The sequence below is a fragment of the Myxine glutinosa genome, chromosome 9 (genome assembly GCF_964187855.1).
Source record: "Myxine glutinosa chromosome 9, kmMyxGlut1.1, whole genome shotgun sequence".
Classification (NCBI taxonomy): Eukaryota; Metazoa; Chordata; class Myxini; order Myxiniformes; family Myxinidae; genus Myxine; species Myxine glutinosa.
Window position 1 is genome coordinate 140,444,333 of NC_136269.1, and position 14,817 is coordinate 140,459,149.

General features: G+C 42.0%; 1 protein-coding gene across 5 annotated transcripts in view; it reads left to right on the forward strand.

The window, feature by feature from the left end:
- LOC137414080 (protein phosphatase 1 regulatory subunit 16A) overlaps positions 1-14,817 on the forward strand; it is an 80,885-nt gene that overhangs the window by 56,009 nt on the left and 10,059 nt on the right. For all 5 annotated transcript variants that reach the window (XR_010981818.2, XR_010981819.2, XM_068099556.2 and 2 more), the window contains 3 exons: positions 1,867-1,991; positions 2,713-2,838; positions 14,327-14,402. Coding sequence is in view for 3 of the 5 variants with exons in the window: in XM_068099556.2 (XP_067955657.2) it covers positions 1,867-1,991; positions 2,713-2,838; positions 14,327-14,402 (327 nt within the window). In the remaining 2 variants the exon portion in view is untranslated. The remainder of the gene's footprint in view (positions 1-1,866; positions 1,992-2,712; positions 2,839-14,326; positions 14,403-14,817) is intronic.

The following is a 14,817-nucleotide window of genomic DNA, read 5'->3' on the forward strand; positions in this document are numbered from 1 at the left end:
GAGATATTACCCAGATGAGAAAGAAAATAAAGTACTTAATAAATCGATAATAATTAAGTAATTAGTCAACGGTTGATACTCAACCATTTATCAAAAAACAAAAAAATACCGTTTTTGCCAAAGCATGTGCTCACTATTGTGCCCAAATTTCAGGTTAATAGCTCAAAGGATGGCTGAGATATCGCCCGGACAAACAAACGAGGAAACAAAAATGATGATGTGCACTGAGTACTTCCTTTCAGTGACGTTCTTGCCCGGCGATGACGTCATTCAGCGCCTGGAGATGGAATAGGAAAGGAGCGGCGTACAATATTTGAATAACAGAGTCAAGTTAAGTTAATAATATTTGAGTTAAGTGACGTATACGTGCTGGTTGGTGGACATTTTATCTTCTTCTTCTTCTTCTTATTATTATATACATGAAAAAGAAAGTTTTTGTTTGTTTGTCTGCACGCGCTAATCTCCTGAACGGTGAAAGATAGGAGGAAACCTCTGAAACCAAAAATGTCAGGACGGGCCCCGGGAAGGTTATAGGCTAGGTGGCTAGGTGGCGAGGCCGGTCGAGGCCGCCTCGGCCGAGCTGGGCCCATTTCACAATTAATAGCTGAGCTGAATGATAGTAATCAATCTTCTACGGCCGCAAGTAAAAACTGAAATATAGTAGTAAGTTCATTCAAAAAGAACTAAAAATGTCGGGACGGGCCCCGGGAAGATTATAGGCTAGGTGGCGAGACCGGTCGAGACCGCCTCGGCCGCGCTTGGCCCATTTCTCAATTAAAAGATGAGCTGAATTATAGTAGTCAATCTTCTACCGCCACGAGTAAAAACTGAATTATAGTAGTAAATTCATTCAAAAATAACTTAAAATGTCGGGACGGGCCCCGGGAAGGTTATAGGCTAGGTGGTGAGGCCGATCGAGGCCGCTTCGGCCTGGGCTGGGCCCATTTCGCAATTAAAAGCTGAGCTGAATTATTCCAGTCAATCTTCTACGGCCGCAAGTAAAAGCTGAATTATAGTAGTAAATTCATTCAAAAAGAACTAAAAATGTCGGGACGGGCCCCGGGAAGGCTATAGGCTAGGTGGCGAGGCCGGTTGAGGCCCGCCTCGGCTGGGCTGGGCCCATTTCACAATTAATAGCTGAGCTGAATTATAGTAGTCAATCTTCTACGGCCGCAAGTAAAACCTGAATTATAGTAGTACATTCATTCAAAAATAACTAAAAATGTCTGGACGGACCCCGGAAGGTTATCGGCTAGGTGGGGAGGCCGGTCGAGGCCGCTTCGGCCGGGCTGCGCCCATTTCACAATTAAAAGCTGAGCTGAATTATCGTAGTCAATCTTCTACGGCCGCGAGTAAAAGCTGAATTATAGTAGTACATTCATTCAAAAATAACTAAAAATGTCTGGACGGACCCCGGAAGGTTATCGGCTAGGTGGGGAGGCCGGTCGAGGCCGCTTCGGCCGGGCTGCGCCCATTTCACAATTAAAAGCTGAGCTGAATTATCGTAGTCAATCTTCTACGGCCGCGAGTAAAAGCTGAATTATAGTAGTACATTCATTCAAAAAGAATCCGGGCAATGCCGGGTGCATTCGGCTAGTATTTAATAAACTTTACATTTTGTGTATTTCCTTTAGCTGTTGTTTTTGTCTGGTATGGTTTGAGTACAAAGCGGACACCAATGGGCTTTGCATTTTGGGATACTTCCTAGTTATTATTGTGAAGCCGGCAGATTTCTAATTTTGAAATTTGGTGATGTGAAGATTGTCTCGATTGAATGTGTACTTTTGAAACTAATTCCTATTACTGAAAGCTTGGTTTCAAGGTTTGTTTTATTCCCTCTTTCTTGCAACCCATGTGCATTCACAGGGATCACGCAGGAAGTGGTAAATCAGCGCAGAGCAGCACCTGAGGTGGCCATGATAAGCGACATTGAGGAGGCGATTAAGCACGACGGGAACCTGGACTGGCGCAATGAACAGGGGGCCACCCTTGTATGAAACATTTACTGTCCTCTTCAACTTTAAATATTTCTCAATCGAATGTTCATGATTTATCTCTGTAACAATACCTGTGATGGCCATAATGAGATGCATAAGAAAACCTGGACATGAAGAGGACACATCTACATCCAGACCTGAACCAAAATCTAATCGGCTTGTTCTTGTCACCTACCCAACTAGTTCACCAAATTTTGTCCAACTCCATCCATAACTTTTTGAAATATCATGCTATATATCGTTTTGGCCCTATATTTGGCCCTATATTTCAATGGTGCAGAATAATTTAATAAATACCAGTATCCAGATCCTCACAAAAATCGAAGTATTTCGTCCTTGTCACACACCCAACCTGTCCACAAAGTTTCGTCCGAATCCGTCCACAACGTTTTGATATATCCTGCTCGTAAACAAACAGGGGTGAATACATAACCTCTTCTCTGTCCACCTTCGGTGGCAGAGGTAAATATTCCAAGTGTGCGAGACTTCTGCAGGTTAAATGTTTCTGTGCAAGATGGCCAGCATGATGCTTGATCGAGATTGGAAGCCTGAATGTGTTAGTGTGTGCTTTGTAGTTTGTTTCATTTTAAGTGAAAAGCTCATTTTGGTGCATCCATGTAGAGCGCCATTTTGTTTTGTTACATTAAGATGCCAATTATTGTGGATCGTAAGGGCAGAAATAGCCCAATGGCCACGCTTATCCTTGTGTGTCCAGCTCCACGTGGCTGCTGCCCATGGGTGTGTACGAGTTGCGGAAATCCTGCTAGCCCATGGTGTGTCAGTGGATTGCCGTGATCGAGATGGTTGGGAGCCACTGCATGCTGCTGCCTGCTGGGGCCAGGTACCTTTGACTCCATCACCAATTAGCTGGGGTTGTATTTGTGTAATCTATAATAAATAAATAAATACATATACGTATATATACACACACTAGTATAAACGCTTGTCAAAAATGACTGGTTGGAACAGTTTATTTGACGGTACAGTCTCGTGAGTGTACCAAGGTCTGAATGCTCGGCCTCGTGTCGGGTGTGCTTTTATCTTCTTTATTTATTAAACATCCTACTGATGTAAACGAACACTCATTTTACTTTGCACGCTTTGCCCATCATGTGCAGCGAATTTCACCTCCATGTAGCTTGTATTTATTGTTTGTTTTTTTTAAAACGCTTCTGTACACCACCCTTGAGGCTCGGTTTGCAAACCACCTTCTGCAATTCCAATAGAAGAGACATAATTACTCATTTATGGAAAATGTTTTTCAAGTTTGTTTTATCCTCAGAAATAGACCGTCACGAACACACATTCATGTTAAAAGTTTGGCCTTTAAAACCTACACTTCATGAAGGGGGACAGACATCTATACAAACACACAAACTGACATCGTGCTTTATATATATATATATATGTATATATATGTATATATATATATATATGTATATATATGTATACATAACGCTAATCTCCTGAACATATATATATATATATATATATATATATATATTGTTGCGGATATGAGGACTGTATTTTTTTTTGATTGTGTTGTATTGTGGTAAATTGGTGATGAATATTGCTTGAGTCTGCGCCTCCTGCCTCCGGAGCTGTGTAAAGGTCAAAAGGGCGTCCCATAATTAGTCCACAAGCATACACGTCAGCTAATCATAGAATACCCCTGTTCGATAGTTATATCTTATTCTGTGTTTTAGGGTAAGGCTGTGTCTCCCATTAATTGAAATACTCCATTGCACCAGTGAAAGAGATAGATTCCCTTCATTCCCACTCCCAAAACTTCATTCCCACTCCCAAAACTTCCATTCCCAGTGCCAATTACCTCCCTTCCAATTGCCAACTGCATTTTGGGCGGTTTTCTCTTCAACCGCCATTGACCACGAGGCAGGGTCGGAGAAGAAAGGCGTGTCTCCACCTCGTCATAGAGGGGAGGAGTGAGCCAGCCCCACTCGACCAACCATGAGCCAGGGGTTTGGCTAGAGAGGGCGGAGGAAGAGCGATCGGGGAGGTTCGCAAAGGTTGAGGGGCGGGGCCTATATAACCCACGGCAGGGCGTTTTCCGAGGAGATGAGCTTTTACAGAGTCGAGGAGGGAGGAGATCAGAAGACAGGAAGGCCTTGAGTTGGACTAAGCAAGAGAGGAAGTTGTTGGACTGGGTGGGACTAAGAAAGAGAGAGAAAGAGTCCTGAAGCTTGTGAGGGAAGGAGAGAGAACCCGTCACACCAACCCCCCACCAGCCGCGTTGGCCCCACCAAGCATTCAGCTCCACCAAAGCTCCACCATGCTCCGCGTTGGCTCCACCAAGCGTTCACCTCCAGCGATCCACCTCCTGCGATTCCTGTCAGCATTCCCCGCGTGAGTCTGTCTTTTGTTTGTTCTGTCCCTGGGTTAATTAAGACTGTAGGTAAGCTAGCGTTGCACTGTGTATCTAATCTCGTCTGTAAATAAACGTGACTGCTTTCTTCTTGATTATATGTGTAAATAATAAATCCAATTACTCTTCTGTACGTCTTCTCGTCTTATTCCTTTTTCCTCTTTGTATTCGGTCGCTTTAGAGTTTTCCCGATTGAATAGCGGTGGCGCGATCCAGCCAAAGTTTGGGGTAAATCGGGTGTTAGAGTCGGGGAATAACTGTTCGGTCGCGGTAATACACCACCGCTCGGTCAAAATAACATCTTAACCGCGTCCGCAACAATATATATATATATATATATATATATATATATATATATATATATATATATATATATATATATATGAATCTATAATTTCCGTTCTCCAACCTAATGAGCGCACGCCGTGACGTCACCGCCACGTAAGTACGCCTTGCCTGCCAAGCTCCGGAGGAGCCATCTAGCAGTGTCATAATTTAGATCTTAGTTCAGATACTGTCACAAGTGCACTGCTGGATGGCTCCTCCTTATACATTTTCTGCTCGATGTAAATCGACCAATGGGACTGTTAAAAGGATCAACAAATAGCGAAAGCTTTGGAGTCAATCGGCATCACAGGCCATTGTAACAGTATCAGCCTGATGCTGAGGCCTCTGTTAAGTGCAATTGGAATCTATCCGAGTTATATAAGCACAATGTATTATATATGCACATAAGCAGTGAACACGTTTTTGCTTCAAACACGGGTTATTGTCCCCCGTCACACCGCGGAGCGAAAGGGGGACTACGGTTTTCTCCTCCGTGCGTGCATCCGTTCGTCCGTTCGTCCGTGCGTGCGTGGGTGCGTGCATAAGCGAAGGACCGAATTCTAATTTGGTGTGTAGGTGCAACCCACGTCAAAATCCAAGATGGCCGCCACCATATATATGTCTGAACCTTGTGAGCGAAATATCTTGAAAAATAAACGAACTACTAACTTCTAATCTGGTGTGTGGGTGTGTCTACAACCCACTCGCAAATATTATCGACTATTCCATGTTTTCTGCATCTTCCACTTTGTCAACTCACATCACTTCACTGATGGGGGACCCAGGCGTAACACTTGTTATTTTTGGGAGTGATTGAGGTCGCTGTCCTGAACACAATCTGTGCTTTAACGGATGATTAATGAGTTAGGTGTTTGTGATCAAGACGACTCTAATCACTCAGAGACCAAGTGATTTAATGTGCGTATGTAATAAGTAAATATGCATGTTCTTGCTGATTTGATCAATGGGAGTGGGGTTTCAGTTGTGGTGGGGAGGGAGGGGTTGACAAGTTGTGATGGGGAGTGGGGTCAAGGAGTTGTGTTGAGGGGAAGGGGAGGTTGAGGAGTTGTGGTTCGGGTGGTGTGGTGGGAATGTTGAGGACTTGGTCACATTTAACATATTATGTTCCTGCTAGGTATACAGTCCATAATAGGCTAATGCTGTGTGTCTGCCCCCCTCTTACTGTGCCCCTCCCCAACCCCCCCGAACATGGAATTACTCCTCGGAGAGAAACAATTAAGTAAAAGATTCCTCAAATTAATTCAAACGTACAGGATAATAATATTCAAAACAAAGTTGCACAGAAGAGATTGATTACATCTTCACGCATATAAAGTGCAGATTGTGCAACAACGAGAACCGAGATTTACCCAATGGAATGTTTTGAATAAATCAACGAGTTGTTGAACTCATTTTACTCGTTTATTGTATTTAAGCGTCGGGTGCATACAAATACAGCTCAAGACATTCCTGATATATTGTTGTATCCTGGAGAAGCAAATATGCCGAGTTTTCCAGTCGAACAAAATAACAAGAAATTTAACATAAAATCCAAGCAATAGTAATTGGTAAACCAAACATGTTCCGTTCCACCTCACCTGCCCAAGCTGAATCTTACAAATCGAGTCCCTGTGGATGTCTCGACGTTCGGCTCGACCCTCGAGGTACCGTCGGAATTACTCTACTTGAATCAGAATTTGAACCAACAATGGGGAACTGACTAGAAATCGGACTTATTACTCCCGCTAGGGTGTAATGCATTCGATCGTGTCCGTCCGTGTGTGTGTGTGTTCGTGTGTTTGTGAACAAGATATCTGGTAAAGTTCTGAACGGATTTGGATGAAAGTTGGTGGGATGATTGCCCTTGGGATAAGGAAGAATTTATTAGTTGTTGGTGAAGCTCAGGATATTATTCTGGATCTAGGAATTTTTTTGGGAAATTTTTACCATTGGAAGATAGGGCTCATTTTTTTTTTAACATTATCTTCTATATATTCTATATTTAACATTGTGATATGAAAATAGTTTTCATATTTGTTGTAAATGTTTTAACTCCTGGTTATGCGTTAGAGCGGTGTATATTGTCCCTAATATCCGAGGAACCATACTTGGTTCAACAGGTACATGGGGTTCCACAGGTACAGAAGCAGGTGACTGTTGACTATTTCTAGGTGTTGAATCAAGAACCTCCGACGTTGGTTCGTACTCAGGTAAACTTTGCTCCAATCCACCATTTTTACATAAATCGTCAGCTTCCTGATGGTCAGCATGCACATACCTACAGTTATTTCCTGGAACTCTCACCAGGTAACTCAGTGGACCCGATCATACCTGGAATGGTTTTCCTTCCCTCCTCTCATATTTCTGACATAGACGGATTGATACAAGTGAAATGATCTCATTTTAGTGTTAGGACCATCAAGGTGAACCTTCGAAGCGTTTTGTTTACTTTCTACCTTTCTTTTGTAAACAAGGGTTGACGATTGACAAACGAGTGCTGGGGTTTTTTAAAAGAACAATTTAGCCAGAATTACACCTGTTACCGTATTTGGAGTGTTCCAGTAATGCAAAGGTGCATTTGCTATTTTGTGGTACAACGTCTGCTATTTATTTGTCAGATTTCTCAAACATTTTCCTGAATGTCGAAACATTTTTCTCAGCTAAACCATTACTCGCAGGATGGTATGGCGGACATAAGGTGTGATCTATGTCATTCAATTTAAAAAAAAAAAAAACCGTTGCGAATTCATCTGCAATGAATTGTGGTCCGTTATCAGACACGACATTTTGCGGAAAACCATAAATTACGAACAATTATCTTAGCACAACAATGGTAGCATTTGTTGTGGTTCTGGACACAGGGAAAACCTCAAGCCATTTTGAATAGCTGTCTACCACGATCAAAATGTTTGACTTTTACTTCGGCAAAATCTATGTGGATCCGTAGGCCACGGCCACAACAAAAGCGGTACAACTTTTGGGGACATTTGTGTCTCTGCACAATCAGCACATGACCTAACCGTGTCCTCCATATCCAGTCTTGGCCACCAAATTAACGGCCTGGCTTTGGGGACATTTGTGTCTCCGCACAATCAGGACACGACCTAACCGTGTCCTCCATATCCAGTCCTGGCCACCAAATTAATGGCCTGGCTTTGGGGACATTTGTGTCTCCGCACAATCAGGACATGACCTAACTGTGTCCTCCATATCCAGTCCTGGCCACCAAATTAATGGCCTGGCTTTGGGGACATTTGTGTCTCCGCACAATCAGGACACGACCTAACCGTGTCCTCCATATCCAGTCCTGGCCACCAAATGAATGGCTTGGCTTTGGGGACATTTGTGTCTCCGCACAATCAGGACACGACCTAACCGTGTCCTCCATATCCAGTCCTGGCCACCAAATGAATGGCTTGGCTTTGGGGACATTTGTGTCTCCGCACAATCAGGACACGACCTAACCCTGTCCTCCATATCCATATCCAGTCCTGGCCACCAAATTAATGATTTGGCGAGGGCCTTCATCCGACACGTACCTGGGGTGCGTTAAATGTGATTCTGCAAGCATGTGTTCTTGAGTGGGAATGGTATAACTACACCTGTTTCCCACCCCACAATAGACACCCATCATTGACAGATATTTGTTATCTGCGACAACAATATGGTTGAATGGCCTTGTGTCCTAATTAGCATAATTATACCCCTCTGTTGGAGTCCATATTCGGCGCAGGAGTGTGCTCTTGTGGAAGAAATCACCAAACTTGGCCCAGATGACCTTTCATTTGTCCTCTTGAAAGTCTGATCCAGGGCAGACACTTTTGACCTAGTTAACACCTAATTAGCATAAATCCAAGAAGGGTTGCTGCAAAACAAGGCCCCAACTGCAATTCGACATATCTCGGCAGTTACTGCTCCAAATTAAACATGTTTGGTATGTAGATTGATACTTCTGACGATTGGCAATCAAACAAACTATGTTTTGTGACCATACGATGTCAAGTCATTGGCATTTTTGACCAAAAATGACAATAAACCGTATATATCAGCAACCACTGCACCAAGCTGGATATACTTGATATGGAAATTGATATTCCTTGGCGTAGGAGATCAAATACAAAATGATTCATGACCTAGGGAGGTCAAGGTCACGGGAAAAGGTCAAGATATTTGGGCGGGGCACAGTAAGCCTTTGGTGCAGCAAGAACCAGCTCATCCAAGGCCTTGGCGGTTCGGAGAAGAGAAGAGGAGTCGAATAAGGTTCCCATCCTAACTGTCTCAATCCAACCCCATGAACCGGGACAAGGGAACTCTAACTTGGTAACAAGAGAATGGCCCCACACACACCCAGCTTGATATGTCACTCTCTTGACATGCTCTATCAGTGTTGCCTTCGTCGGTGGAAGGTATTCAAAGCCTCGCGAGAACTGGGCGAAGATGTGTTGTCTCGTTTTGTTGACGTCGTTCTATGAGCAAATGACTGAGTACAGTGAAACAACGAAGCTTTCAATCGCAGTGACATCTTCCTCGCTTATCTCTTGTGGCCTGTCTATTTTGCATATTGACTAGTTCTTGTATCTCATCTTATTCATGAAAACGTAACAATGGAATACGCGACTGACATGCTTAATCAATTCCATCATGTTGCTGTCGTGTTTAGATATTTCCCCAAAATAAATTGGTCTGCACGAGTCAAATGTTGGTTTTAATCGATTGGTGACACCCTCCGATAAATTAACATATACTGCATACATGTATGCATATATTGCAGACTTCAACATATCGCCTTGACCACCAACGGTCAAGAATCATTTTGCATGTGATCTCCTAAACCCAGGAATATCAATTTACATATCAAATATATCCAACGTGGTTCAGTGGTTGCTGATATGTATGGTTTATTGTCATTTTCGGTCAAAACTGCCAGTGACCTTGACCTTTCCATGTGACCTTGACCTCGTATGGTAACGAAACATAGTTCATTCGATTCCTGATGACCAGAACTATCAATGTGCATACCAAGTGTGTTTAATTCGGAGCAGTAACTGCTGAGATATGTCAAAATGCAGTTGGGGCCGAGTTTTGCGGCGACCATCTTGGATTATGCTATTTAGGTGTTAATGAGGTCGAAAGTGTCTGCCCTGGATCAGACTTTGAAGAGGACATGTGAAAGGTCATCTGGTCCAAGTTTGGTGATTTCTTTCCATAAGCGCACACTCCTGCAGAATATGGACTCTTAACAGATAGTGGGGGCGGCCTATGTAGTCGGTTTCAAGTTCGTGTGCAGTTCATGTTAATTTTGGGCAACCACTATAAATGTATTCTACTGGGTCCTACTAATCGGAGAAATGATGTCGCCATTTTTTTTCTGTTGACCTTTAGTGACCTTGACTCAAGGTCAAAGTTCAAACGTCATTACAGTGACCATACTTCATTCAAAGTATATCGACCTTGGTACCAAAATGTGGCAAATTTCACAAGGAACATTGATTATGACATTTGTTTCGTCATTTGACCTCTCAGATGTTTGCAATATGCAAATGAATAAGCAAATGACCTAATTAGAGAAAAAATATGCATAATTAACATATAGTCTTCACCATACACGTAAATCCCATCACTTCGCATTATTATTGAATGCCAATCATTAGTTACCATCTCAAATGTGTTCTGCTGGATCCTAAACTGGAAAAATATGTTGCTTATTGTTTTCTGTTGACGTGTTCTTGATATTAACTGACCTTTGACATGGACTTGGCTTTACTTACCTTGACCCAAGGTGAAATGTCAAATGTCATTTTAACCATTTGATTAACCATGTGGGAATATCATGAAAAGTCAGAGTTGGACACTTGCTTATGGAATTACCCTGCGCTCGTGGAGCAAAAAGCAATCCGTAGCCTAAGTACGTACGTACTTACGTATGTCGTACGTATGTGTCTGCATTTTGTTAAGAGCGTCGAAAACCGTTCAGCAGAGTAAATTTGGAAGTGTATCACATGTTACATGACCTTTTGAGGTCAACATAAGCCAAAATTTCTAAAATTGTCAATTTTCATCTGATTGACTTGAAATTCTAAGAGGATATGCACATTTGGTCATTGAATTCAACAACCAATTATTTTTCAGGTCAACTTAGGCCAAAAGGTCAACATAGGCCAAGTTTCTAAAATTGTCAATTTTCATCCGATTGATTTTAAATTTGAAGTGGATTTGCATATCAATTATCAGGTCACTGAATTCAACCACCAACTATTTTGAGGTCAACATGGTCCAAAAGGTCAACATAGGCCAAGTTTCTAAAATTGTCAATTTTCATCCGATTGATTTGAAATTTGAAGTGGATTTGCATGTCAATTATCAGGTCACTGAATTCAACCACCAACTATTTTGAGGTCAACATGGTCCAAAAGGTCAACATAGACCAAGTTTCTAAAATTGTCAATTTTCATTCGATTGATTTGAAATTTGAAGTGGATTTGCATGTCAATTATCAGGTCACTGAATTCAACCACCAACTATTTTGAGGTCAACATGGTCCAAAAGGTCAACATAGGCCAAAGTTCCTAAAATTGGTAATTTTCATCCGATTGACTTGAAATTTTAAGAGGATTTGCACATTTGGTCATTGAAGTCAACCACCTATTACTTTTGAGGACAACATAGGCCAAAAGGTCAACATAGGCCAAGTTTCTAAAATTGTCAATTTTCATCTGATTGACTTGAAATTTTAAGAGGATTTGCACATTTGGTCATTGAATTCAACCACCAATTATTTTTCAGGGCAACTTAGGCCAAAAGGTCAACATAGGCCGTTGCTAAAATTGTCAATTTTCATCTGATTGATTTGAAATTTGAAGTGGATTTACATTATCAATTATCATGTCACTGAATTCAAACACCAACTATTTTGAGGTCAACACAGGCCAAAAGGTCAACATAGGCCCAAGTTTCTAAAATTGGTAATTTTCATCCGATTGACTTGAAATTTTAAGAGGAATTGCACATTTGTTCATTGAATTCAACCACCAATTATTTTTGAGGTCAACATAGGCCAAATTTCTGAAATCACGAATTTTCATCCGATTGAGTTGAAATTTGAAGAGTATTTTCATATCAGCTCACTGAAGACCAAGTCGCACCAACTCACATCAAGTCCTTCTCAAGACTGCACGCGGTAAGTATCGTATGCGTACCATCTTGTTAAGATTTGAGATCGCACCGTAAGTCTGGAATCTCATAAATATATCACCTATTTCATTCTAATTGAAGCCACTTTATTTTCAATTTCCATCTCTTTCAACCAGTGTTCATAGTTATTATTCTGCTGTTGGCCTCAATTGAAAGCTGGTTCTTGGTCGGGATTGAATGGAGAGTAATGGCTGTAATATGGCAAGTCGTGATGTTCAAATAATGAAAGAAAAACTACACTTTATAAAAAATAGCCATCCAAAGTATTAAGTCACCTCTGATGATTTCCCTTGGTTGTGGCTTCACTGTGGTGTTTGAGAAAAGGCTCGAGTGAAGAAATCTCGTACAAAAAAAAAATCATTAATGTGCTGTCAGCATATGCTCATTCCTCACTCCACAGCCCTGTCCATACTGACCAACATAAACTTCTTTCTTTCTTTTGTGATTAACAAACAAACCCCTGAAGTCACTCCACTGTTCATTTCCACATTTCTCCCCCCCCCCCCCCCCAAAAAAAAACCAGTGATAATAAGCAAATAAACTCATCGATTCAATTAATATAGTGTTGATATAGAGCAGGGATGACTGAACAAATGGCCTTCTCCCATGTACAAGTCCCACATGATGGGCCAAAATGTGCTCCTCCTGTGTACAAGTCCGGGATTATGGGCCAAATGGCCTCGTCCTATGTGCAAGTCCAGGATGATGGGCTAAATGGCCTCTTCCTGTGTACATATCCCACATGATGGGCCAGCTGGCCTCTTCCTGTGTACATATCCCACATGATGGGCCAAAATGTGCTCCTGTGTACAAGTCCGGGATTATGGGCCAAATGGCCTCGTCCTATGTACAAGTTCAGGATGATGGGCCAAATTGCATCTTCAATTTACAAGTTCCATTTATATCCTCGTAAATGCGTTAATGGAAAACATTTGTTTGTGTTTTAAACTGCTAATTATTTTGATCTTCTCTGTTATTACCTTGCTGCTCGCGAAGTGAAAAGTGGGGTTAAGCGATCGGGAATTGTGTACATACATACGTATGTCGTACGTACATATGTTGTACGTACGTGTCCGCATTTTAAAAATTCATTTTCTCGGCAACCGTTGTTCCAATTGACACAAAATTTTCACCATAGTATGCGTCTACCGTCTACCCATGTAGAAATTTTAGTGATAATTATGATGTCATAGGTCACATGGTATGGGCGCTATCTTGAAAAAAAGTCTGTACCTCTATATCTCCAAAACCTCTCGATGGAAAAAATTGGAACGTGGCTCGTTGTAAAGAACTCTGCATCGCGAATGTGCTGTTAACGATGACATCATTGGTGCTTTCATTATGACGTCATAATTCGACAAGTACAAAGCTTAGTCCGATCAGTTTGAAAGTTCTAGAGCGTGATCGACGTAAGTTATATTGGAGAATGTAAATTTATGACGTCATTGGTCACGTGGTCTGGCAGCCATATTGGATCTGGATCAAAGAAAAAACCCTTAAAAAACAGAAGAGTTGGATTGCACCAAGTTGACTGCACGGGGTAAGTATTCGACGAATACCATCTAGTTATTTATGTGTTCAGGTGTAGTTTTTTTTTTAATGTGTGTGGATTGCTGGTTTGAGTTCTAATGGGATTTTTAAAGGCGAAAATATTTGAGAGTTAAAAAAAGAAAAAAAAGTTTTATCTACGAGTTGTGCTGAGATGCTAGTATGGAGTATGCATTTAACGAGCGTGTCATGAGCAGTTATGCTTCGACCAGAAGACCGTCACCTTAACAGCCTTTTCTCATCGTTTTGTGATGATCTTGGTTGAATAATATTGTTTTGTGTTCATTGGTCGGCTTACCCCAGAATATGGGCCCGTGGCCCTGTTCTACATGTGGGAGTATGTTGTTGAGGCCTTTTTTGATTGGGAATGGGTTGAGAAGATGCTGGAGACTGTACATGCTGGGGAGTTGCCAAACAAATTAACAATGCATGCCTTGCTTTTCGAGATATTCCGTTTGTGAGTCAATTGATACGAGTGGCATCCTTGGAGCTATCTAATCCAGCAAGCAAAAGAGGAATGATGAACAAGGACAATTAATCCCAAAAGGAAAGTTCAAGCCTTTGAAAAGCCAAATTGAACCCTCGGTGCCACAAAATCTGCCTAGGACAGAGTGGAAATGGTTTATGTTTAACTTTACAATGGCATGAAGACAGGGAAATGATGAAAACCAGGCCTTGAGTTTCGTCTCATTTTGCTTTTCGGATTTCGTCGTCAAGAGGCAGAGAGATTAAATTGAAGGAGAATAGACTGTAAATATCTGCAGATAAATGACCTGTGGTCCGGATAAATTGGCGTCTGGTTCACGTGTCACTACACCTCCCCTCCCTTTCGTCCTCGAGTGAACATTTCTGAAAGAGCCGTCTTCCTGTCCCTCACCAGGTGGAGGTTGCGGAGATGCTGGTTTCCCATGGTGCCAGTTTTGATGCGAAGACCAACCAGGATGAGACTGCTATTGGCAAGTATACCCCTTGGTGCTTTAGTGATGGGCCTTTCATAACTCGTTTCGTAGCCTTGCCACGATACGTCGGGTCATTACACCTTCGTGTGCCAATGGCAAATCCCTTTCGTCATAAGTGGCTTTCGTCAACTTGTTTTTTTGCGTTTGAGCAAACTTTGAGAGTAATTGAGTGAAGAGCTTCAGCATGCAAAATCATTTTGCAATGTAGAAGTAGAACCACCTTTAGAGGCCATTTTTCCCCGCAGAGCAGGGGTTGGCCTTTTTTGGGCACCGTGGTCCCTTTTTGAAGCAATTTTTTTTTTTACGGCTGGATGTCCTTCCTGACGCCAACCCTGTTAGTCGCCTCTTGCGACACAAAGGGAATTACCAGTGAACTGGTGCTCAATTTGCCGACCTCGGAAGGATGACAGGC